Source organism: Pseudorca crassidens, chromosome 8 (assembly GCF_039906515.1).
Source record: "Pseudorca crassidens isolate mPseCra1 chromosome 8, mPseCra1.hap1, whole genome shotgun sequence".
Taxonomy (NCBI): Eukaryota; Metazoa; Chordata; class Mammalia; order Artiodactyla; family Delphinidae; genus Pseudorca; species Pseudorca crassidens.
In genome coordinates, this window is record NC_090303.1 from 91,871,763 (window position 1) to 91,899,159 (window position 27,397).

At 39.2% G+C, this 27,397-nt stretch overlaps 1 protein-coding gene across 11 annotated transcripts in view; it reads left to right on the plus strand.

The window, feature by feature from the left end:
* Window positions 1-27,397, plus strand: part of AKR1D1 (aldo-keto reductase family 1 member D1) — a 91,407-nt gene that overhangs the window by 26,949 nt on the left and 37,061 nt on the right. For 5 of the 11 annotated variants that reach the window (XM_067747125.1, XM_067747124.1, XM_067747132.1 and 2 more), the window contains 3 exons: window positions 7,421-7,548; window positions 17,906-18,078; window positions 25,690-25,857. The exons of 1 other annotated variant lie outside the window; for it this stretch is intronic. In XM_067747125.1, coding sequence (XP_067603226.1) covers window positions 17,986-18,078; window positions 25,690-25,857 — 261 coding nt within the window. In that variant the 5' untranslated portion in view covers window positions 7,421-7,548; window positions 17,906-17,985. The remainder of the gene's footprint in view (window positions 1-7,420; window positions 7,549-17,905; window positions 18,079-25,689; window positions 25,858-27,397) is intronic. 5 more of the 11 variants (XM_067747130.1, XM_067747129.1, XM_067747128.1 and 2 more) reach the window with 3 other exon arrangements.

The following is a 27,397-nucleotide window of genomic DNA, read 5'->3' on the forward strand; positions in this document are numbered from 1 at the left end:
TATCCCTGTAACCACAACCCAGGCAGAAAATATGGAACATTTTCAGCCACCCAGAGGGCTCCCTGTGACCCCTTCCAGTCAATAAACCTCTACCCAAAGTAATCATTATTCCAACTTCTATTGCCATAGATTAGTTTTGCCTGTTTTTTAATTTCATTGAAATGAAGTCATACAGTATGTACTCTTCCATGTTTTAGTGTCTTTCACTTAACATATCTGTGAACTTATCCATGTTGTATGTTGTTCTTTTTATATTATCTGGTGGTTACTGTTTCTATGGCAGAATCTTCCTAATATGGGAAGCTATCTCAGCATACACCCAAAGATGAATTTGCTAGATTTACTCTTTCAAAATCAAAAGGCACTGACTGTGCATAGGCAACAAATTGTCACAATTCGGGAGGCCAATAATTTTAAGAATAACAATTTGGACATTAATACTGTGTTACTCTGTTAATATTGCAGTGTCTTTTCAAAGTTTGTTCCAACTCTGAAATTCTGGGCTTCGTTATCCAGAGGCTAGACCATCCATGTAAATTGAATTCAAACAAATCTTTTCTTCAGCCTCTATTATCTTATAGAAACTACGCCAGTCACTTGTGTCATATTTTAGATTCCACATATAAGTGATAGCATATGGCATTTGTCTTCCTCTTTCTGACTTAACTTCACTTAGTATGATAATCTCTAGGTCCATCCATCGTGCTGCAAATGGCATTATTTCATTCTTTTTTGTGGCTGAGTAGTATTCCATTGTATATATGTACCACATCTTTTTTTTTTTTTTTTAACATCTTTACTGGAGTATAATTGCTTTACAATGGTGTGTTAGTTTCTGCTTTATAACAAAGTGAGTCAGTTATACATATACATATGTCCCCATATCTCTTCCCTCTTGCATCTCCCTCCCTCCCACCCTCCCTATCCCACCCCTCTAGGTGGTCACAAAGCACCGAGCTGATCTCCCTGTGCTACACATCTTTATTCATTCATCTATCATGGCCATTTAGGTTGTTTCCATGTCTTGGCTATTGTAAATAGTGCTGCAATGAACATTGGGGTGCATGTATCTTTTCGAATTATGGTTTTCTCCAGATTACCAAACATGATTTTTAAAGGAAACAAAATTTGAAACACAATCACTTTGTTGGTTTCAGGAACCACTCCCCATTCTTGCCTTTTCAGGCTGAGGGGGGTAATGGTCACCATTGTCACCAGTCCTGACATTCTGTGATTTCCTTATACATACATCTTCGTGGGAAGTTCCATGTGACCAGTTAATAAAGGAAGAAAACCAAAGGTCTGGTTTACAGTTAGATGGCATGCACTATGGCCAACTCCGACAGAACAGGATGACTGCTACACTATGGTCTTACTCCAGAGTACCCCTGAAGATATAGGTGAAAGAAAATCTTCCCAGTGGGTGGAATGTCGCATGGTATTGCTAGCTACCCACTTTGTGTGAAAAGAGAAATAGTCTAAAGATCAACACAAATTCATGGGGAGTGTCTAGCTAGTTGTATAGATGCTCAGAGAATGACCCTGTTACTTCTTGGTACCCAACAAGACAACAGCAGATATTGCCCTATTCCCTGGACGACTGTGTTGGTTTCATTGACAGACTGTGATGGATTGATTACACCAGATCCCTTCTATCAAAGAGGGGACAGTGTTTGTTCTCACTGAAGTTTGACATTTTGGCTCAGATATGCATTACTTGCTCACAGCATTTCTTCCAGAATATAAATATTTACAGAATCTCCATGTACTGTAATTATTTACCAAACAACGGTGCCTCTGACCAAAGATCACACTTATTGGGAAAGAAAGTAGGTCAATAGATTTATGTTCATACAAGTCACGGTCTTCTGGTTGATGTCTAATCATCAACCAGAGCAGGTAGCTAAATAAAATTAGAATAGACTACTGAAGATTCAGCCATGGTACCAGCAAAATAGTCCTTGCCACATAGTTCTTTTGATTTTTTTCTAGTGTCTTGCAAATATGGATAATTTATATAGCAAAAACTTGTGCACCCATAATTTTATGTTTTTGCCATTGTGTCTGTGGATAGATTCCCAGGACAGGGATTGCTAGATCAATGAGTAAATGTGTATGTGATTTTCTAGATATTGCCAAATGTCCCTCCATAGGGGTACATAGGGGTGCACCATCTTGCATTCCCTTCATCAACGTGTGACCGTGCCTGCTTCCACACAGCCTCTACAATGGGGAAGATTTTTTCCGGTCTGATATGTAAAATATAATATCTCAGTTTAGTTTGAATTTGCATTTCTGTTATTTTGTGTGTGAGAGAGGTTGAACAACTTTTAACATGTTTAAGGGCCATTTTAATTTCTTTTAATCTGAATATTCAATTTTTTTAACTTTTTACTTTATATTATATATAGTTGATTAACAATGTTGTGTTAGTTTCAGGTGTACAGCAAAGTGATTCAGTTATACATATACATGTATCTATTCTTTTTCTAATTCTTTTTCCATTTAGGTTGTTACATAATACTGAGCAGAGTTCCCTGTGCTATACTGTAGGTCCTTGTTGATTATTCATTTTAAATATAGCAGTGTGTACATGTCAATCCCAGACTCCCTAACTATCCCTCCCCCCACCTTTCCCCTGGTAACCATAAGTTGTAAGTTCGTTCTCTAAGTCTGTGAGTCTGTTTTTGTTTTGTAAATAAGTTCATTTGTATCATTTTTTTTAGAAGAATATTCAGTGTTTTAAGTAATTTATTGTGTTGCTGCTCTTCTTCATTTTTTTTAGAAGCTGTTCATTAGTTAGGAACATCAACCCTAATTAATGTCCTAAATTTATGACACACACAGAGTTTTATTGTTATTGTCTCTAGAGTTTGGACATAGGAAAGTTTTCTTGTATATTTGGAGAGACTCAAACATTATACTGCTGTCATAGTCTTGCTCTTTCTGGAAGTTTCCCATAAAATCTTGAGCAAAGTGGCTAAAAAAACCCTTCGAATTTCCAGAGCCCTGGATTACATAATGAGTTACCACTTGTTGAATTGTATCACTCAAAACAAATTTACCTTTATCCCTAAATTTAGGCACCCAATTTAAGGACAGGAGTACTCTCCACAAATATCCTGTCAAACTATAATTTTCAAAACGTTGAAAATATGACTCATATAAATGTAATATAAACAAATGTCAAAGGTTTATTTCACCTATTAAGAAGAGAACAAATAAAACGGTAAAACGGGTTCCAAGAGAATTTTAAAAACAAAAGTTTAAGTAATCCATCAGGAAAGACATTTTAAACATTTAGAAAAAAAAATGCTGGGTTAGGTACAAAACTGGTTAATGTCCCACAGAGCAAGACAGCTATAACTTTTGCGACTATCTTTTCTAACAGAAATCTACAAGTTAACATATAAATTCAATACCTAGATTTTTATCAAGTAGTAAAGAGTCCTAGAGAATTAAATAATTCTTGGAGGAACTTTTTAAACAATACCCCTGTATGGTTTCCAAGTTTTAGGAAATTTTTCTTAACAATACCTGGTGAAATTGTCAGACTGCAGTATCAGAATGCAGCTGCATAAACATCGCTCTTACAATCATGTAGAATTACTTTTTGCCCTTGCTATACCTGGGAATAAACCTGGAAGAAATTTTTGCATATGGGTAACATCATACATAATGGGTTACATCATATATAATGCAAAAATGTTTTCTGAATCTTGCAAACCTTGTTCACATTTATATTGTCTACTAAAAAAATTCCTGATTTGTTTTTTAACAATACATTTCCTATATTTTACATCTCTCTCCTTATAAGTTCTCTTACGCACTTCTAGTTCATGTAGTAGCGAGAAGGGCTGGACCTTGGGAAAGCCTGAAGGGTGGATACAAACACAACCAGAACATTCTCCCATCACTTGTCACTGCTTTCCTTTTCTTGTCGGTTACATTCTCTCAGATCATCTTCCTCTTCTTGGCAGGGATTCTGACTGACCCCACCTACTTTATGTGCTTACCTCTGGACCAATTGACACTGGCCAGGAAGAGTGAAAGATACTGTGATTAGCAGCCTCTATAATAACCACGTGACTAGACTAAGTAAAGGAGCAATTTTCAAAAAGATGGAGGGAAGATTGCCTCCCAAAGATGGCAAGAGCGCTAGGCAGACAGTAGATGCCCACCAAACCTGATCAGTCACATAATATTGACAAGAGGTTTTTTAATATAATTATTTATTTATTTTTACTTATTTATTTTGGCTGCGCTGGGTCTTAGTTGCGGCACACGGGGTCTTCGCTGCAGCAAGCATGCAGGATCTAGTTCCCTGATCCTACATTGGGAGTGTGGAACCTTACCCACTGGACCACCAGGGAAGTCCCAGACAAGTGTTTTTATTATTGTTTCTTAGGCTTTGATGTAGAGAAGATCCTTACAGGCTTAGCAGTAGATACAGAAAAATACAAATATCAAGACAGGATAGTAAATATAATTTGTCTGTTTATCAAAGAAATTGTTGTACATGATTAAGATTATAAACTCAATATGATAAACATAATTTATTTAACATGCTTATAAATTAATTATACATTAAGACTAAAATTAAAACCTTTACATTTATCATCTATTTGTATATTTATATATCTTTGAATGTCTTAATACTTACATATAAATACTTACATATTAATAAATCCATTATTACAAATTATTACATGAATATTGACCCAAAGGTGAAAATGACAATTTAGGTTGTCTTTCTGTAAAATGACTCGATTATTTTGTGCCATAGAACAAAATAAATTTTTTTTCAATAAAAAATGTCTTTTCTGTTGTCTCAGTATTCTGTTAGCCCTCATTAATTCTGGCATGTTCTTAAATCATTTTAACAAAAAGTTCCTTATTGCTCCAAAGAGTTAAAAGTTTCTACTAATTATTGTTTCTGGCTGTGATTTGCTTTAAGAATAATGCCTGGACAAAATAAAACATTCCCTATAACTTGTGCCTGCCTCTACAAACTTGTGTCTTATGTTTATAACTTTTACCCTCTAGGCATTCTTGATTTTGCCTTTCCCAAATTCAGAAAAATAAAACTATATGGACGATAGAGTTGATTTACAGATGGAATGGAAAAACTCTATCTCTGGATCTCCTGGATGACATTTTTGACTCTTGGCCAAAAAGGGGTCAGTTTTATGATCTGTGAGTTAAAGAATGAAACTCCCTTAGAAATCAGTTCTACCCCCAAGGTCAGCTTCTTTAGTGATGGTGTGCAACTGGCCCAACCAGTTAAGTTAGCTGGCAGAGTCATAAACATCTATTCTGGGAGCCTCGGTTTTGAGTTCCAGCCGAGGCTAAGAAAGCCCTCGTAGATCGTGGTGGTTCAGCCAGGACACTGGACGTGCTGCGTGTGTGAACGTGTCCCCTGGGAAGCTTGAGCCTGGTAGAGGCCACTTCTCCGACCTGTCATTCTTGCCTGAACTTCTTGCTGTGCTCTCTCCTTCACCTGTAAATCAAAGCATTACCTGACTTGACTCTTTGGGGTCTCATGAGTCCTTTCAAATGTCCCAACTTGGGAAATTTTTTCAATTAAGATGTCTTTTGATGACTAACCTATCATTGAATTTCCTGGAAAGACCACTAGGTACCACAAAATTTTATTTTAAAAATAGGTAAAAATAATCAGGTTTACTTGGCATTCTCCATATTTTCATTAATTTAGAAAAACTGTACAAACTCTTTTGATTATGAAACTTGAAAGGGGGGAGGACCTGATAAATCAAAATGAAAATTTACCTTCCCAGGTTAATTATGTCTAAATAAAATGTATTAATATAAGTACATATCAATAATTGTATACTTTTCAGGTTAAAAGAAACATATCTGTTATTAAATAAAGGACTGGTAAAGTAAGTTTTAAAAGACTTTTTTCCCTGGGTTTTAGACTTAAATGCCTTGTCAATTGGAAATAATTATAATACATTTATGGGATAAATTAAAGGCCCTGGAGACAAGTTATTGTCATCATTGCTTCTTCTTCACTTATCACACTACCCATAGCTGTAGCACCTTGAACCTAACAATTCTCCTTCCACACATGAGCAAGAAAAATCCCTTGCCTATTATTTTTTGTTTTGTTGGCCGTGCCACACGGCTTGTGGGGTCTTAGTTCCCCAACCACGGATTGAACCCAGGCCCTCGGCAGTAAGAGCACAGACTGCTAACGTCTGGACCACCAGGGAATTCCCAAGAAAAATCCCTTGATTGTTTAACATGTGTTAGGAAATTGCTTGTGCCCTATCTGGACCTTTGGGCTAATCTCAGCTGATCTGAATTGGCCAAATGCTTATCTCCAGAACTGCCTGGAGCATGAGAGTGACCCGTGAAACACTATGAGATACATGAAATAAAGGTTCTGTAACCATAGATCTGTGAGTTATTTTGAGACAGAGGTACCAGTCTGTCAACAACGTTCAGTAGTAATAACTGGATTTAACTTGCACCTGACGGGCAGAGTTGCCAGTTCAGACTGGTCACGTGGCTGGAATGTGCCTGGGCCACCAACCAGCTTACCTGGAGCAGGCTTTAGGTTTCTTGGCACCAAGGTGCTTCACACACATGGCAGTGGACGTTCAAAACCTTGAAGACAAAGTGTATCCTGGGCAACCCAGTGGTGGAAGGGTAAGGAAACCGCACCTGAGATCTCCAGGGCCCTCCCAGTGCATATTCTTCTCCTGCTATTATAATATATAATATATATAGCTATAATATTGCTATATTATATTTGTTGCCTGTAACATGAGCATAAATTGAGTCCTGTGAATCCTTTCAGTAATTAAACAGTCAAACATAATAATGCACCTTTTGGTAACCCTAATTTAATTTTGTTCATTTATAGTTCATACTTAAACACAAATACTAGAGGTTGTCAAGCAAGTTATGCGCCCAGATTCAAATTCACTCTTGGCATATGGGCCTCTTCCAAAAGAGAATTCACTTCAGATAACAATTACCTGGGCCAGCCTGCCAGTTAGCATGAAATAAAAGAGCAAATATTGATCCAATCACTATTTTCTACTATGCTTTGATCATTCTTTGCTTATTTTTAAGGTAGATTAAGACTTTTTCTGCCAGACTATTATTAAAGAACTTTGAAGAATTTTGCCTTTTACTCAAAAACTTCATTATCTTTATCCTTAATCTTTACAAAAATGTAGAGAAAGCCAAGGAATTCTAAAACTGAAAATTGTCAAAGTTCTCAGAGACTGGAATTTCCACATCTCAAGGTACCCCCATTAGTCTTAATGACATGGGCTATAACTCCCTTTATGAGTTAATAACAGCCCACTCTGCATTTAGAAGTTTCACTCTAATCCTAGTCTTTGCCTTACTGCAAACTGATATTAGTAATCTTATCATTAAACAGGTATGAGTGGCTTTTCCAAATTAATCACAGAAGCAATCTCTGAATGACCTGAAATCTGAAGATTGAGTCTTCTGGAAAAGAAAATAAAGGGAGATTTGCCTTGGCTCCAACAAATAGGACCTTATCAGGTACTGCTAATAATTAACACAGTAATGAAACTCTAGGGTAGTGATCCTTGGATTCATATTTTCAATTAAAAGCAATACATCATTTTCTCTAAATCATCGGACTTCCACTTCATTGGTAGACCTCAAGCTGAGAGTTCTTTGAAATCTCCCAGAAGTAGACGGTCCCCCAAAATAACAGTTGACTCAAAACCCTCAGCTGAAACTAATTACACAAAGTAGACAGTTTCTGCTCAAATCTCTGTAACAGTATTCATTTTCAGAGAACTCAACACCCTTTTTCTTTGGGTTTTTTTCTACATTGACGCTGCCTGGTAAATGACTAAAGGGTTCTCAGTACGGTTTTCTACAATTTCATTTTCTTCCTTCTAAACCCCTAGGGTCTTTTTGTGCCATTTAAAGAGAGACAAAACATTCTCATGCATTTTCCTCAGACCATAATCACTGCTATAAGTCTAATTGGTAGATCAATACCCACTTGACCCTGCTGAAAAAAATTAATAGGTGTTTTTAAAAACATTTTCAAAACAGACTTCCTTATGCAGATTTCTTCTGGTCCTAAAAGTTCTCTCACATCATAAATCCCAACCTTCAACCTTGTAAAAATTGGACTATACACATCAACAGAATGATTCTTGTAAGATCATTAAACCCTGCCAACCAAACCTAGTTTACTGAGAAGCAGGAACCACCCTCACTGCAATAGTCAGTTTGCTCTCTTCAGAGTCACTGTATCCTGCTTTGAAGGAATTGTTTAACTTAACATATTGTTTAAGTATCAATATATAAAGAGTATCAGTATCAGTATCAATATATAAAGAGTAACTCCAGCCATTTCTCAAAAGAAAAGCAATCCAATATGTAAATTCACATCAATTTAGTCAGCATGTGTGATAAATTAAAAATTAATTTTAGGAATAAGTGAGGGTTCTAGCTCCACTAAGATGAAGTAAGCATATTCTACCCTGACTCTCCCACTGAATACAGCTATAAAACATGAAATAGGATGGGAGGAAGTTAGTTCAGGACTCTGAAAAGTAAATAGTAGCAGGTGGATTAGGAAAGAAGAACAAAACTCAAGTGTCACTGGGCTCTCTCAGTATCACCCTGCCAACCAGTTAGTGGGCACCAGAGTGCAGACAGAACTTCAGGAGAAGACCTCTAGTTCTGACGTGAGAGAGAAACTCAAAATACTTAGAGAATCTGAAAATCCCCTACTTTCCCCTACTTTTTTGCCTCTTTTTCTTTCCCCTCTATTAACTTGTGACCTAGTTCCCAAGAAATCCCATGGTAGGCGTTGTAGCATTCTCAGGTAATACAGGCCAGCAGGATCCAAAACTATGCAGAAGGGAAAGCTTCCTCTTTTTTCAGGGGAGCTGCAGTTCCAAGAGAGTGGATCCAACCTCTCTTGCCTTTATACTGTCTCTATAGTCTCTTGTCACATGGCCCTAGATTCAGGTGCAGTTGTGGAAGCACACAATAGAGCAGCGGGGTAACCAAAGCTTTCTAGATAGAAGACCAAAAAGAGAACATTAAGGAACTAGAATGTAACCAAGAGATTGCAGTGAGGGAAGAATTTGGGAAAGTGACGCCATAAAGTTGTTTATGAACTACCCTGGGCTCACCCTTAAACTGTGTATGCTTGGATCAGATACTATTCGTTATATCAAATATTTTGAGAAATGAACTATATAGATACACCACTGCCTAAGTCCCAGATTTGCCATCAGGTGGTATACATGCAAGATAAATCCAAAGATCACTGCAAAATCTGAGAAATGAACCATAGTTCACAGAGGCAGGGGAACCTTGTGGCCTAAACCTAACCAGGTCGACTGCCTTCTGAAACAAAAATATCAACATTTTACAGGATATAAATAGGACCCAATGTCTTAAGACCTCATTTTCAAAAACTCTTCAATATAATCTAAATTTACATTGCAAGTGAATAACAAGGAAAATATAAATTTATGTAGGGTAAAACCAAAAGATGTCAATGCCAAGATGTCATAGAGATTGTAATTATTTGGCAAAGATGTTGAAGCAGCTATTACAAGAGTGCCTTACCAAAAATCAAGAACAGTCTTGAAGCCAGTGAAAGAATAGAGAGTCTCAACAAAGAAATATTTTTTTAAAAGAATGATCAAATAGTAATTTTAGAAATGAAAAACATAACGTAAAAAACTCATTGAAGTGGAGCAACAAGAACTTTCATGCATCGGTGGTGGGAACGCCACTTTGGAAGACAGGTTGGCAGTTTCTTACAAAACTAAACAATTATTCTTACAGCATGATCCAGCAATCGTGCTCCTTAGAGTTTAACCAAAGGAGTTGAAATTTTATGTCCACACAATAACCTGCACACAAATGTATATAGCAGCTTTATTCATAATTGCCAAAACTTGGGCTCAACCAAGATGTCCTTCAATAGGTGAATGGAAAAAGAAACTGTGGGGACTTCCCTGGTGGTGCAGTGGTTAAGAATCTGCCTGCCAATGCAGGGGACATGGGTTCGAACCCTGGTCCGGGAAGATCCCACATGCCACGGAGCAACTAAGACCGTGGGCCACAACTACTGAGCCTCCGCTCTAGAGCCCATGAGACACAATTACTGAAACCCACATGCCACAACTACTGAAGCCCGCGCACCTAGGGCCCGTGCTCCGCAACAAGAGAAGCCACTGCAATGAGAAGCCCGCATACCACAACAAAGAGTAGCCCCCGCTCGCCGCAACTAGAGAATGCCCGTGGGCAGTAACAAAGACCCAACACAGCCAAAAATAAATATAAATAAATAAATTTATTAAAAGAAAAAAAAGAAGCTGTGGTCCATCCAGACAATGGAATATAACTCACTGATAAAAAGAAATGTGGTATCAAGCCATGAACAGACATGAAGGGTGGGGGAGACGTGGAGCAACCTTATATGCATATTACTAAGTGAAAGAAGCCAATCTGAAAAGGTATGATTCCAACTATATGACACTCTGGAAAAGACAAAACTTCATACACAGTAAAAAGATCCGTGGAAGCCAGGGATTAGGAAGGAAGGAGGGGTGAGTAAGCAGACCACAGTGGATTTTTAGGGCAGGGAAACTATTCTGTATGATACTGTAATGGTGGACACATGATATTATACATTTTTCAAAACTCATAGAATGTATAACACCAAGAGTCAACCCTGATGTAAACCATGGACTTTGCTGTAAAGCATGGACTTTGGTGGCTAGTGATGTGTCAGTATAGGTTCATCAGTTGTAACAAGTGTACCACTCTGGTGGGTGTGTTGATAGTGGGAGAAGCATATGGAGGAGCAAAGAGTACACGTGAACTCTTGTAGTTTCTGCTCGATTTTGCTGTGAACCTAAAACTTCTCTAAAAAATAAACTCGGGCTTCCCTGGTGGTGCAGTGGTTGAGAGTCCGCCTGCTGATGCAGGGGACACGGGTTCGTGCCCCGGTCTGGGAGGATCCCACATGCCGTGGAACGGCTGGGCCCGTGAGCCATAGCCGCTGAGCCTGTGTGTCCGGAGCCTGTGCTCCGCAACGGGAGAGGCCACAGCAGTGAGAGGCCCGCGTACCGCAAAAAAAATAAATAAATAAAGTTGATTTAAGAAAAAAAAGGAACTCAGTGGATGAGTTCAGTATCAGAATGGAGGAGAGAAGAAAGAAGACAGAGGAAAGATGAAGTGAACTTGAATATAAGTCAAGAGAAATAATCCAATCTCAAAACAGAGAAATTTGGGCTTCCCTGGTGGCGCAGTGGTTGGGAGTCCACCTGCCAATGCGGGGGACGCGGAGGACGTGGTTTCGTGCCCCGGTCCCAGGAAGATCCCACATGCCGTGGAGCGGGCCGCTGAGCCTGTGCTCCGCAACGGGAGGGGCCACAGCGGTGAGAGGCCCGCGTACAGCAAAAAAAACAAAAAAAAAACAGAGAAATTTTAAAAGATTTTTAAAAAATGAATAGAGGAAAATAGGAGAGTGGGGAACTCCAGGGCTCTGTCCCTTTACAAAAACCTGATGAGCTGGCAAAAGCTGTCAGCATCATTTTTTTGCAGAACTCTGGAGTCTAGTCAAAAACCTACAACCAGGGGAAAGCTTGATGAAGAGAGAAGCTGTTGCTTTGCAGTAAGAGACAGCTGTGGTGATTTAAATTGCCTACGTCCCACATGCTATACCCCTATTTGGTGCCAGCCACCAGGACTGCACCCACATTCCTGGTGCAGGAGGCTAGTGCCAGAGGGAGCAATGCAGAATTTCTCGAAGAATTCTCTAAGAATTGTGGTTGTAAGTTCCAGCCCATCCGGTGGCTGTCTGAAGGGCTTGACTTTATTTTGCCTGACTCAAGCATTTCTAGGGCTAAGGTGACAGCCTAGGAGGCTTTTGCTGTATGCATTTAAAGGCAGAAATATTGGCTGTGGCAGCCTCGGGCTAGGGATAACAGTTGGGACAAGCAACAAACAGACTGAAAACCCTGGGAAACAGCAGGCAGGGAAAAGAGATATGTGGGGGTAAAGGGGCCTTTAAAGGCTCCCATGTATACCAGGGAATCAGGTATACATAGTGTCAGGGGTGGGTACATGCTCAAAGAAGGCCTGAGAAGACTCCAAGCTTTTACCTCTGAGTGGCCTTCAGGCTCTGTGCAAGCTGTGAGTGAAGGCTAAGGCAGAATTGTAAGCAGCGTGGCTGAGCATTGAAGGAGTGCTCCAACATAGAACCAATCTGCCAAGACTGGGCGAGTATTTTCTTCTCTTCTTTCCTTTTCTTTTTCCATTGAAAGAAACTCTGTCAAAATACCAGGTGACCCCCAAGTTAATGGAACACAGACTTCACATCACAAACAATACAGACTTAACCAAAATAGTTTGGAGAAGTCACAAAACAAGCAAACAGCAACAGCCTACAACAAACAGCAAAAACAAACCCTGAAGAGGGGGGAAATCTGATTTCCAGGGTTGTCACATTTAATATTAAAAATCTCCACGTTTAAACAACAGAAAATTACAACACATGCAAATAAACCGGGAAGTATGGCTCATTCACAGGGGGAAGGAAAGAAACTAATAGACACTGTCCATGAGGACACCTAGACATTTAGACTTACTAGACGGAAACATTAAATCAACTCTCTTAAATATGCTCAAAGAGCTAAAGGAAGTCATGGAGAAAGAACAAAGGAACCAGGAGAATATGTCTCACCAAATACAGAATATTAGTAGAAATTATAAAAATGAAACAAATAGAAATTCTGGAGATAAAAGTACAGATAGATCAATTGACATCCAGTTTAAGAAGTGAAAAGAGAAAAGAAGGAAAGAAATGATCCAAACCTAACAGACCTATGAGACACCATCAAGTATACTGACATATACATACCCGGAGTCCCAGAAGGAGAAGAGAGGAAGAAACAAAAAGACTATTTGAAGAAATAATGGCCCAAAGTGTCCCAGATTAGATGAAAATCATAATCTAAATATCCAAGAATCTCCATGAACTCCAAGAAGCATAAACCAAGAGAGATTCGCAGGAAAACACATAGTCAAATTGTCAAATCCCAAAGACAAAGGGAGAATCTAGAAAGCAGCAAGAGGGAAGTGATTCATCACATACAAGAGATACTGTGTGTAATTAATAGCCCATTTTTCTTTGGAAACTGGAAGCCAGAAGACAGTGGGATGACATATATAAAGGACTGAAAGAAAAGAACTGTCCATCAATAATTGCATATCCGGGAAAACAAAAACAGAAAGAGCTCATTACTAGTAGACCTGTGCTACAAGAAATGCTAAAGGGAGTCCTCCAGGCTGAAATAAAAGGATAATTGAAGCCATATGAAGAGATAAGGAACACAACAGTAAATGTAGCTACATAGATAAATATAAAAACCAGTAATATTGTATGTCTGGTTTATAACTCCTTTTTTTCCCTACATGATTAAAAGATAAATAAAGCAATAATTATATATTTATGTTAATTGACCCACAATGTATAAACATGTAATTGGTAAAAATAACAACATAAAGGGGGGAGATGGAGTTTTAAAGGATCAGAGTTTTTATGTATTGGGTTGGCCAAAAAGTTAATTTGGGGTTTTCCATAAGATGTTATGGAAAACCCCGAATGATCTTTTTGGCAAACCCAATACTACTGAAAGTATCTTGGTTCTAATTCAAACCTGATTCTTACAAAGTTAAAATGCTAATTGTAACCCCAGGGTTACCCTAGTATTACGGACTGTATTGTGTCTCCCCAAAATTCATATGTTGAAGCCCTAGCTCCCAATGTGGATGGTATTTGAAGATGGGGCCTTTGGGAGGTAATTAGATGAGGTCATGAGGGTGAGGTCTTCATGATGAGATTTATACCCTTATAAGAAGAGACCAGAGTGTGCTTGTTCTCTCTCTCTCTTTTCCCCACCATGTGAAGACAGAAATAGAAGTAGGCCTTCTGCAAGCTAGGAAGAGAGCTCTCATCAGAAACTCATTGCCAGTATCTTGACCTTGACCTTGGACTTTTTAGTCTCCATAACTGTGAAAAATAAATGGCCGTTGCTGAAGCCACACAGTCTATGATATTTTGTTATAGCAGCCAAGCTGACTAAAACATCCAGGAAATAACCTTTTTTTAAGTATACAGAAAAGGAAACAAGATGGGAGTCAGAATAGTAAACTAGAAAAAAAAAATCACTCATAGAACGAGGCAGTAGTGAGGGATAAAAAGAAAATTGAGGAATAAAAAGAAAAGAAGACATAGAGAAAACAAATAGCAAAATTGCAGAAGTATATCCTTTCTTATCGATAATTGAACTGTAAATGGATTGAACCCTCCAATTAAAAAGAAGAGAATGGAAGAATCAATTTTTAAAAATGATCCAAATATATGGTGTCTAAAAGAGACTTACTTTAAATCCAAGGACATAAATAGATTGAAAGTAAAAGGATGAAAAATAAATTCCATGCAATAAAAAAATGCCAAAAGAGACCTGGGATGGATATACTAATATCAGACAACATGGACTTGAAGTCAATAATCGTGATGAGACAAAGAAGGACATTACATGTTGACAAAAGGGTCAATATATCAAGATATGCCAATTATAAACATATATGCCTCTAACAAAAGAACCACAAAATATATGAAGCAAAAAACTGACATAATTGAAAGGAGAAATAGTTTTACAGCAACAGTTAGAAACTTCAGTACCCCACTCTAAAGAATAGATAAAACAACAAGCCAGAAGATCAGTTGAAAAATAGAGGACTTGAATGATGCTATGAACCAACTGTATCTAAAAGACATCTAGAGAAGACCCTACCCAAAACAGCAGATTGCATATTTTTCTCAAGCACATGTGGAATATTCTCCATGATAGATAGTATGTCAGACAACAAAAACAAATCAAGTCTCAATAAATACTAAATGATTGAAGCCATAAAAATCAATCCTATTTCTATGTATTAGCAATGTAGAGTTGGAAACAGGATTTCTAAAATGCCATTTAGAATGGCTCTAAAAAACTAAATATTTATACCTATACTTAGGTATAAATCTAACAAAACAAATATAGGATGTGTATGGCTGAAAACCTCAAGATGCTGAAGAGCTAAATAAATGGAGAGAAATACTGTGTTCATGGATTCAAAGACTCAAAGGAGTAAAGATAAGAAATTGATCTACAGATTTAACTCAATTCAAAAAATTCTGGCAGGACTTGTGAAGACACAGACAAGCTGATTCCAACATTTATATAGAAAGTTAATAAATAAGAATAGCTAAGATACTTTTGGAAAAGAAGAATAAAGTTGGAGAAATTATACCATTTGATTTTTTAAGTCCTTTTATAAAGTTAGAATAATTTAAACAGTGTGGTATCAGTAAAGGAAGAGACACATAAATCAATGAAACCAAGTAGAAAGTCCAAAAGTATATTTACCCAAATATGACCTTTGATTTTTAACAGTAGTGCAAAAGAAATTCAGTGAAGAAAGCATAATTTTTTTCAACTAATGGAACTGGAACAATAGGATACCCTTACGTAAAACAAAACAAAACACCTCTACCTAAATATGCTAGATTATACAAAAATTTACTCAGAATGGATTATTGATCTAAATGGAAAAAATGAAACTATATAAAACTTTTAGAAAAAAAATAGAATAAAACTTCTGTGACCTAGGGTTAGACAAAAAAGTTCTTTCACATGAAACTCTAAAACAATACAAAAAAATTGAACGTTATCAAAATTAAAATCTTTTGCTGCATGAAAGACACAGTCAAGAGAATGAAAAGACAAACTACATACTGAGAAAAAAATATTTGTAAACCATGTATTCAGTAGAGAACATGTATCAAGGATTTACCAAGAAATCTCAAAACTCAACACTACGAAGACAACCCCACTAAAAAATGGGCACTGAACCCCCATGTTTGAATAGGCACTTCACCACGAGGAGATATAGATGGCAAATAAGTATGTGAAAAAGTGTTCAACATCATTATCCACAATGCAAATTAAAATTAACAATGAGATACCATGACAAACCTATCGGAATGACTAAAATTATAAAATACCGACAATGCTAAGTGCTGTCAAAGATGCGGAAAAATAGCAATTCACGCGCATTGCTAACGGGGATGCAAAATGATATAATCATTCTGAAAAGCAGTTTGGCAGCTTCCTACAAAGTTAAACACACCACATGACCCAGCAATCCCACTCCTGGGTATTTAGCCAAGAGAAATGAAAACTAATATTCATGCAAAAACCTGTACACAAATATTTATAGCAGCGGTATTCACAGTCATCAAAAACTGGAAACAAACCAATGTCCTTCAAATAGAGAAACAAACTGTGGCACATATATATAATGTATATAGACATTACTACTCAGCAATTAAAAACAAGTAAGCTATTGATACAAACAACAACCTGGATGAATCTCAAAGGTGTTACGCTGAGTGAAAGAAACCAATCTCTAAAGGTCACATACTATATGATTCAATTCACATGATATTCTCAAAAGATAAAACTATAGCAATGGAAAACAGATAATGATTTTTATGAGTTGCTGGTGGGGGAGCTTTTGATTACAGACAAATAGCATGAAGGAGTTCTTCGGGTTATAGAATTTTTCAATATCCCAATTGTGATGGCAGTTACGCAGATCTGTACATGTGCTAAAATTCATAGAGCTAAACACCAAAAACGTCAAAAATAAGAAAAATAAACATATATAGCCAACATCTTAGCACACAAAGGTGCACAATAAGTGTTTGTTGGATCGAATTACAAACAATGTTGAAGATCACTACTGCCCATATTTCACCCTGCCCCAACATAGTTGAAATTATTGTGTCCACTGGCTGATTATGTGTGTGTAAGCAAGAATGAGGTTGTCCTGGAGAGAAGACAAGTCAGTTAGAGACAAACTTCAGGATACTTTCACCATCATGGACACAGTTATCTTTAAGGTCACCAGGTCCAAAACTCTCATACACAACACAATCCTTTGGAGGAAGACTATAATAAACATGTGTTAATTGTTTCACTAACTGCTACTCCTTTCCTTTTTCTTAACATCTCCAGAATCTCCCCAGGTGGGATTAAGCCCAACCCCAAATTTAAAAATGGCTTCTAATTACATTAAAGCAATCAGTCTTTTATTTTCTTGGACCCCTGTGATTGACTTAGTGATTGGCTCCAGGAACTAAGAAAGGCAATTGAGGCCAACTGGACACTATTTCTGGATTACTGTGTGAGCTATGACGTAAAATCCCTTTTTTTGTTGGGTTTGAACCTGGAACCATGTCACTCTAAGGACTGGTTACCATCTTTCAGTGATAAAGAGAAAATCCACTGAGAGAGCAAGGAGGCAGAGAAATGAACTGAGAGTGAAAAACTGGTTCCCGGCCATAACATTTTCCCCTCCAGTCCAGTTTCCCACTTAACTAGGTGATAAAAATACCAGACCCCTTCCCAGTCCTGCTAGCCCAAATCTCTAGGGAAGTCCTGGAAAACTTAGTCACACCTGGAGCTAGCTCTAAGGTTGGAGTTTTCAGGAATATAGACCAATAAATTTCTTTTATTATTTCAGAGAATTTGTGATAGGTCTGTTACTTACCAACCAAAGCATCCTAGCTGACAGAAGCCAGCTAGATTTGTTTCCTTTTATTTTTAAAATCATTTCTTTGCAGAGAACTAAGCATAAGATCAAAATGGGATATTATTTACATGCCTCTGATAAGTTCAAAGGACAACCTCAATTAGGATTTCCAGAACAACCTGAAAAAAAAAACAGGTTGAGAAATCTCTCTTCCCTCCCACTGCTCCTCCCTCTGGCTCTCCTTTCTTTGATTAAATAGGCATTAGGACACCTTTTCAAAAAGGCTTTTCTGTGGTGTTCAGAAGCATTTCTAGAAATTGAAACCTCAGACTTTCCAAGATGTACCTCAGTGCTGCATATCACCGCATACCTCTAAGTGATGGAAACAGCATTCCTATCATCGGTCTTGGTACCTACTCAGAACCTAGATTGGTAAGCTTATCTCTCTCTGTTTTTTTTTTTTTTAATTAACACTTTCCTAAAGGATAATCTGTAATTCATTTTGAATGGATTTCATTGATTTAATTATTGTAATAATGAATGCAACCTTGAAGGACTGCTGTTTGGCTGAATAAGTACTGAGCCAATGGTTAAACTAAATCAGTTTATGATTTTAAAGTATCTTGGCTTAAAGAATGGGACCTTTCTGCTTCCTTGACTAAAATTCAGCCTGAATGCTGGTTATAAGGTTGAACTGAAGTACGTAAAATTTCTGAGTTTATGATTTTTTTAAGTTCATATTTGAGAATTTTTAGTTCAGTCCAACGAAACATTTAGTGAAAACCTACCATGTATGAAGCACTAGGCTATAGAAGCTTCAAATATGAAGAGAATAGTGTCTCTGCTGTCTAGGGATTAAAAATCTAATAGAGGAGACAGACTCTAATAACTAATTAATCATAGAACAATGAAGAGTAAATGCTGTCTGAGAATTTTAAACAGTATCTCTCTGAAAACACAGGAAAGGGAATAGTTAGATTTGACCATGAGGACTGAAGTGGGTTTCCATTAAAACACAGAAAAGCTTCTACTTGTAAGAAAAATATCTTTCTGCTTTCCACATTGCAATTCCACATTTAATGCTAATTACCAGAATAAACAGTGGTTATATCTAGAAATGCTACTGAAATTTGAATGATCATGTGTGAATGAACTCTGTTAAACTAAGTATAAGTTAACTAGGCAGAGAAGCAGAGCTGAGGCAGGACATTGTAGGCAGAAAGAGAAGCACAGAGGCACAAGGATATGAATCTGATTATGTCATGCCTCTGCCTGACACGGTTAAGTGTTAAAAAAATTTTAGCTATTATTATTGTATGCATTTACATCTCCATATCCTCTGATGCACACATATATATATATATAAAAAATATATATACAAATATATATATACCTATACATATACATATATACATATATATATATATATATATATATATATATATATATATCCTTTCATTCACTTGACAAGGATTACCTGAACACCCAGCACGCATACTATACTGGGAATATAAAGCTGAACAAGACATGGTCTCTTTCCTGATGGATTTTACATCTTACAGGGAAGATTGCACAGAAAATTTTAGCTATTATTATTGTAGTACTCTTTGTAGTACTTTATAGTACATGCATTTTCTAATTTAATCCTCACAACATTATGAGAGAGATACCATTTTACAGATGAGAAAACTGAAGCATGGCAAGATAAAGTAAAATGTCCCAAACTTATAATGGTGAGGAAGAGAACTGGAATTTGAACCAATGCAGTTTTGGCCCAGGTCCTATCCTCTGAGTCCCTATACTATATTACCTGTTATAAATGTATGTTATGTCAATGCAGCTGCATATTTCTATGACTTTCTATATATATTTCTATATATGAAAGTATCTAGGAATATATATCCAGAAAGTACCTAGGATGGATGGATAGATAGATAGATAGATAGATAGAATGATACATCTAGGATATGAATCTAATTATGTCATGCCTCTACTCATTTCAATGACTATCAATTATATGGCTCCTTGCTTGCACATCTATCATTCTATCTATCTCTCTGTCTCTCTATCTGTCTCCTGGAACTCAGTGGGGCTCAAAGTGCTGCATCTACCAATAAATATTATTAAGTGCCTGCTATGTGTCTAGTAATATTAAATGCTACAGGATGGAGACATTCCAAAGCATTCATGTGTCATTTCCCAAAAAGAGTTGTAACTCACTTCAGAAGATAAGACATTACTGCAGTTAGAGAATATGGCATTCGAGGAATATTATTAGAAATGAAGATTGTGCATGCACAAACCACATTTGTGATCAGAAATACAGAACTAAAGGTATGTCTCACAAAATTGGAAACTCTAATGTGAAGAAAAATGCCCACCATGGAAGATTTGGGGGAGGGGTATAGGCAGAGCTAGGTTGAAGGGGAGACGGGGAGTGGGGAGGGTGGAGTATCTCCTAGCTGGAACACTCAGCAGTTTCTGTTCAAAGCCATACAGCTGACAACTCCCTCACCATCTACCCAGGGCTGATGAGACAGACACTAGGAGTACCCATGCCCAAGTCGGTCACGAGGAAATAAAAGTACCGAATTAGATTTAACGTCAGAATCTTAGTCCTAGAGATGAAATCTGATGCCAAAATTCAGTCTTCTCTCCTCAGCGTGCCTGAGGTGCTTTTCAAAACCTTTCATTCCACAAGAGATGGAAGGAGAATGACAGGCTGAGGTAACTCATTAACTGAAATGCTTCACATTTCACGTATATAATCAAGTCAGTCAATATTTGTCCTGGGATCCTGTTCCATTTTGATACAGAAGTTAGCAGGCGCCAGGGGAAGATTTAGGCTTGTCTTCAGGGGGAGTCGGGGTAGGAGCAGAGATGAAAGGCTGAGATAAGGAAGACTAACAATAACCTCTCCTCCAGCATCTGCCCATTTGAGACTCCACTGTCACACACGTGACGATAGGAACTGTAGAACAGCAGCCCGGAGGAACATTATTGTGCAGCTGTGTGAGGCCAACCAGCCTAGCTTCTCCTGACTTACAAAGATTTTTTTTCTCTTAATATGCCCACCTTTCTTATTAAGGTGTTTCATGCCTGTGGAGTCAGGGAATTTGAGATGCAACCAGCATTTAGTAGCACCAGGCACTCTGTGTATTTCTCACTTGACAATCACTAACTAATGAAAACTGAACTGTACAAATTATCTATGCACCATTTCCCTAGGACAGAGTCCCAGAATATTTTCATACAGGGATGAAATAGTCTATAATAGCCTCCCAGCAAGTCTCCCTTCTTCCTGTCTCTCTCCCTATATCGCTGTCTGAGAAAGTCCGATAGGCAAGAGTTTTGAATCTTGTTCGTTTTTCTGCTTTGATAGAAATTAATTTGGTTTTTATGTATATCAGCCCATGAGTTAATAACCAGTATTTATCAAAAACTTCAAGTAAAACTCAAGAATGTTACCAAGTGTGCAAATGACACAAATCTGAGACCAATGGTAAATATTTTGGAAAATGGGCAATAATTCAGTTCAATAAATATTTATTGTGTGCCTACCATGTATGAGGCATTTTTCTAGGTAACACAGGGATTGAAACAATGGACTAGAAACAAGGGATTTGAAATCCGTGAGTGACTGAAGGCAGAAAAAATAAATACACTTATAAATAAAATATAAAGAAAAGCTGAAGTGCTTGTCCAAAGATGAAAGTAACAGTGAACAAATCTAGTTATGGGGTAGATCATGAAACACCAAGCTATAGGGCAGGAGCAGCCTAGATTGGGGTTGTAACTGATCCAGTATCCCTTCCTGGGTGGCTCTGGTTAAGATTTCTATAGCTGTAAACAGTTTTCACACTCTGAAGAGTGAGCCAAAGGCTTTGTATGTGGGGCAAAGGAGAGGTGAAGTCCAATCTCTTGAGTACTAAGGAGGAGGCTGAAACATCAAGGGGCCACTGTGATGCAATTTTGTAGTAGGGAAGAGAGATTGGTGTCAATTCTGAATACATGGGCAAGTGAGAATTTATAACCAAGGTGCAGGGTTGGAATCTGTGGGTAGAAAATTACTAAGAGGAAACATCAGGAATGCGGGGCCATTCTGGCTAAACTGACCTAACAGGATTCTTGCTGAAGACAGGGTGGGGTGACTAGACATCTCCTGGGGCATGGTGGAGGAGGAGGAACCTGATTTGATATCAAGCGTGATCAGATATGGAGGGTGAGAGGTTGTGGTTAAACTGACTTAGCAGGATTCTTGCTAAGCTTGGACAGAGCAGAGATGAGTATGAAAGTCCATGTTGGAAAAGAGTTCAAAAGAACCTGATTAGAGTTTGGTCCATGAAAGAATCTTTGTCAGAGTTGAGGATGTTCCCACAATCTCTACCTAAAGGGACCAGGGACCAGGCAGGAACCGTAAATAAGTGGCCCTAGAGAGCCAAGTCTATTTCTCAGTTTTGTTCTGCTTTCCCATTTTGGTAGTAGATATAAGTGCAAGAAATGCTTTCTTCTTCTTTGCTACAAAACAAAAACAAAAAAACACAAAAAACATGTGCAGGTAACACTTAGGAGACGATTGATGGTACAAAACACAATAAACAGAGTACCAGGGATTCCACTCACCATTCTAAATGAAGATGGTAATTTCTCCACGACAGCTAATTGTCATGCATAAACAAAAGTCCAGTGTGGCCTGATCTTCTCACATTTTTCAAAGAATATTGTAAAGTAATTAATAATTTTTAAGTAATGGCAACACTTATATTTTTGTAAAACGCTATATGAGCTAGTATTTTAAGAGTCAAAGAAAACAACTCAGCTGGTGTTTGTTTTTACTTTTAGTAGAGTGTGTATCCTGAGTTCTTTGCAGTACCTGTGACCCCTTCACACTCACACTCCTGCCACAGAAGCCTTGGCTCTTAGAAAGCAAATACCAAGAACTGACTTCTGCATTTTATATCATTCCTCTCCAGAGGCAATGAATGCTGCACATCAAGCTACAAAAAATGGTTTGCCGGGGAGGGGGGGGTTGGGGGGGTAGATGGTAACAAAAAAATACCAGGGAGAAAAAAGTAGGTTCATATTTCAAAGCTATTACCCTGCCAACGTTAAAACGAATTAAAATGAGAAGAGGCAAAATACATAGAGATCAAGTGAGATGGCTTCTCTAATAAATCAGGCAAAAAATAATAAGAACTTAAACTTGGTCGGTGGCTGTGAAGAAAATAATTTGGCTGGGGCCTAAAAAAGAAGTAACTTGGCTGAAGGATACAAATCATGGGGTAGACTCTACAAAGCTTGGCAACCAATGGGAACCAAACAAAGGAGAACAAATAGTAGGTCCAAGGCCACAAATGGATGTTTCATGCCCAGGTTACTACATTCTTTGGATCTAAAGTTTTGAACTTATTTGAGTCACTTACCTTTTATTTTTGATCTACTTCCTTATTTTTTTAACATTTAAAATTTTGAAATATATAGAAGGGTGAATACTTTTAAAGCTAACATCTGAGTAACCACCACACAGATCCAAAATTAGAATATACCAACCCCCAGAAACCCTCTGTGTCCCCTTCCCAATTCAAAACCATCTCTCCCTCAAGAGGTAATTTATCTTCTAGCTTTCATGGCAATTATTTTCTTGCTTTTTTCTAAAGGTCATATAACTTTTTTCAGGTAGATTGCCTATCTCCTCTTCATTTAGTTGTTCTTGTGGGGTTTTTTCTTGTTGCTTCATTTGCAACATATTTCTCTGTGTTCTCATTTTGTCTGACTTTCTGTGTTCATGGTCTTCTTTCCACAGTCTGCAGGATCATAGTTCCTCTTGCTTCTGGTGTCTGCCCCCTGGTGGGTGAGGTTGGTCCAGGGGCTTGTGCAGGCTTCCTGTTGGGAGAGACTGGTACCTGCCCTCTGGTGGGTGGAGCTGGGTCATGTCCCTCTGATGGGCAGGGCCATGTCCATGTCAAGGGGTGTGTGAGCTCAGTACAACTTTAGGCAGCCTGTCTTCTGATGGGTGGGGCTGTGTTCCTATCTTGTGGGTTGTTTGGTGTGAGGCTTTCCAGCACTAGAGTGTGCAGGTTATTGAGTGGGGCCGGGTCTTAGTGCTGAAATGTGGACCTCTGGGAGAGCTCACTCCAATCAATATTCCCTGGGGCTTCCGCTACCAGTGTCCTTGCCCCCACAGTGAGCTATAGTCTACCTTCACCTCCCCAGGAGACCTGCCAAGACCCCTAGGTAGGTCTGGCCCAGGTCCCTATGGAAGTACTCCTGTGTGCTGGATCCCACTGCACGTGAGACCTTGTGTGCACCCTCCAAGAGTGGAGTCTCTGTTTCCCCCGCCCTGTGGAGCTCCTGCACTCAAGCCCCACTGGCCTTCAAGGCTCAATGCTCTGGGGGTCCTTCCTCTCAATGCCAGACCCTCAGACTGGCACAGAGGGCTATTTTTATGTGGGAACATCCCTGTGTAGCCTGCATGGGTTTAATATTTTTTGGTGTGAGGGCTCTTTTTAGTATAGATGTCTGCCACCTCTTTCCTCAGTGTATGCTGGCTGTTATCCCTTTGATAGGAGGTGTGACTGATGTTGTGGTGACCAGAACCTGCACTGGATATTGAGCAGGGCCTCCCCTTTGCTCTCTGGTTGTCACTGCCCTGTCAGGGGTGGGATCTGCTACCTAGTCGTCCGAGTAGAGTCCCCCAGATCTGTTTCTGAGCTGTGTTTCTGATCTGTGGTGTGAGGTAGGTGGGACTGGAGCATTCCTCCTCTGGAGCTGTTCACCTATGGGTGTGCTCTGTTGTGTCACCTTCACCTGTTGTACAAGCTCTTAGATTACACTGTTGTTGGTACTGCTCTCGTCTCCACCTTAACCGTGGGAATGCCTGCAGTTGGCCCCAGTGTCCCTCAGACATTGTTTTCACCAGGCCACCAGCGCAGATCCACTGAAGTCATGTCCCAGGATTGCAGTAAGCATGGATCTGGACCCGCTGTGTGCACTACGGGGGCAGCTCAGACTCTGGCCTGGCCCGACCCCCTGTGTAAGTGCCCACAAAGTCTACAGCTGTTAAGCTAGGCCCATCTTGGCTGCAGGAGCAGCTGCTGTCCATTTAGATGTTCTGCAGGCACTTAGCTTACAAAGCTGGTCGCAGGGTCATCAATTCGCAGATTGTGCAGCTGCGAGGAGAGACTTCAGCTTTTCTTCCTTAGTTGTACAGCCCCTGGGGCTCAGCTGTGGTTTCAGCACCACCTCTGCATGTGGGCCACCCACAGGGGTCTGCTCCCGAGGCTGCCCTGGAGCACACAAGTCCGCCCCGGCGAGGAGGGGGTTGTGGATGCAGCAGCAACGGGGGTCACAAGAGCTCCTGCCCTGGCAGGAGCCCTTCCCCGTGCCCAGGGAGGCAGGGGCCTCATGTGGGGAGAGAGGCTGCAATGGCAGTCCTGCTCCTTGCAAGTCACTTAACAGTGGTGCTTCGCTTCTATGGCAGTCTGGGTTTCCTCTACAAGCGTTCCTAGTTGTGGATTTCCTCACTTCCATCCCCTCAGGCTGTCTCCGCACAGTCAACAGTCAAAAGTCTTCTCCCCGGGTCTGCTCTCCAAACCCCACATTTTAGCACCCAGCCCCCATACACACTGGCGACACACCTTTCAGGCTGGGGCACACAGGGCTGTGGCGAGGACCATCTGTGTAGGTCTCACTCTGTCCTGCCTGCCACAGACAGGTTGCTGGGCTCTCCTCTCGTAGCCCCCAAAGTTCCCCTTCTGTCCCAACTGATCTCCTCGCTGTGAGGGGGCTTCCCCGGGTGCGGGAACCTCTCCTCACCTTCAGCTCCCCCAAGGGGTGCAGGTCCCATCCCACTTCCTATCCTCTTCCTTTTCCCTTCTTTCTTTCATGCTACCCAGTTACGCAGGGGTCTTTCTTGTCCTTTTAGGTGTCCGAATTTGTCGTTTTCGCTATAAAACCATGTATGTGCCAAGTGTCCTGATTAAGAATGATTAAAGAAAAGACACATTTCTCTTCTCCCCCAACCCAACCCCCCTATCATTTTAGACCCCTAAGGGGACCTGTGCAAGATCAGTGAAAATTGCCATTGACACGGGGTACCGGCACATTGATGGCGCCTACCTCTACCAGAACGAGCACGAAGTGGGGGAGGCCATCAGGGAGAAGATAGCAGAAGGAAAGGTGCAGAGGCAGGATATCTTCTACTGCGGAAAGGTGAGGTCTTCCCTTCACCCTACACGACTTACGTTCATGGTGGGTCTGACGTCTTTTCTCTGCTGAAGAATATTGAACTCACCAAACCCTGCAGGCTTGCAGGATCTTAGTTCCCTGTGTCCCCTGCAGTGGAAGTACAGAGTCCTAACCGCTGGACTGCCAGGGAAGTCCTGAGGAGTGAGTTCTTAACTGCCAAATTCCTCAATCTTGCCAAGGATTTAGGGACTAATTAGCCCCATGAAGTTTAGGGAAAAGTTCTTTCTTCATACTTGGGCATTGATTTAAGACAATACGGAAGAGCCAAATCAAAGAAAGTTGATTTGAGGAGTGAAGGGAAGTAAGGAGGTGGTTCATGTTATAATAAGCATGTGTCAAAACTTCTTTTAAAAGGAGGCAGCGTTTTCTTCTGTATATGCCTATTTGTCCATAGATCACTAATTTTTTTTGAGATATAATTCATGTACCATAAAGTTCACCATTTTTAGTATATTCATAAAGTTGTTCAACCATGACCACTACCTTTTCCAGAATATTTTTATCACTCCAAAAAGAACCCTCTTACCCACTAGTAATCACTGCCTATTTATCCCTCTCCCCCATTCACTGGTAAACACTGATCTACTTTCTGTCTCTTTAGTTTTCCTATTCTGGACATTTCATACAAAAGGAATCATACAATATGTGTTCTTTTCTGTCTAGCTTCTTTCACTTAGTATAATGTTTTCTACTTTCAACCATGTTGTAGCACATATCAGAATTTCATTTCTTTTTATGGCCAAATACTATTCCATTGTATGGATATACCACATTTTGTTTAGATCACTACCTTTTGAGAAATTGAAATCTCCAGAAATCACTATCCACTGAAGAGCAATCAGAAAGATAAAGCACCATGATAAAATGAAAGCCAGTGGAAATATAGGATACATATTTACAGGCAGCCTTGCAGGAATAAAACTGTATAACTTTAGAGAACTTGTAATACAATTCTCCTAAGTTTTCTAAAGAGAACAAAATGGTGCTTCTGACTTCACTCACTCCCCAGACCCCATCCTCCCTACTCCTTTCCAGCCTCTCCAGGAGTTTGCAGTTTCCCAAGTCACCAGCCACTTATGGGCTATGATTTCAAGGGGCCATGTAGAGCCACTGTCCCAAAATATCAGCCTGAAGCTTCTCACTTTATTATAGCTTTACAGCCTGATTCCTAAAGATTTTGTTATTACAGAGTCTCTCATTACAACTCACCAAGTGTTTCTGGGGAAAAATAAACTTGAACTCATATCCTGAGGACCTGAGCCAAAGAATCCTGCCCAAAGCTGGAAATATTTTTGAATTTATTAAAAAAAAAAACACTTTCATTCTTATCTCCTTGGTAAACCGTTAAAGCTGTTGGAATACCTATCATGATGAAAAAATTGAACTGAATTAAATCACCCATTTCATTTCATTTCAAGGCTTGATATGAGTTAACATTTACAAAGCACTTAAAGAGTACCTAGAGCTAGTACTGCATGTTTGTTGAATAAAAATAGATTAAAAC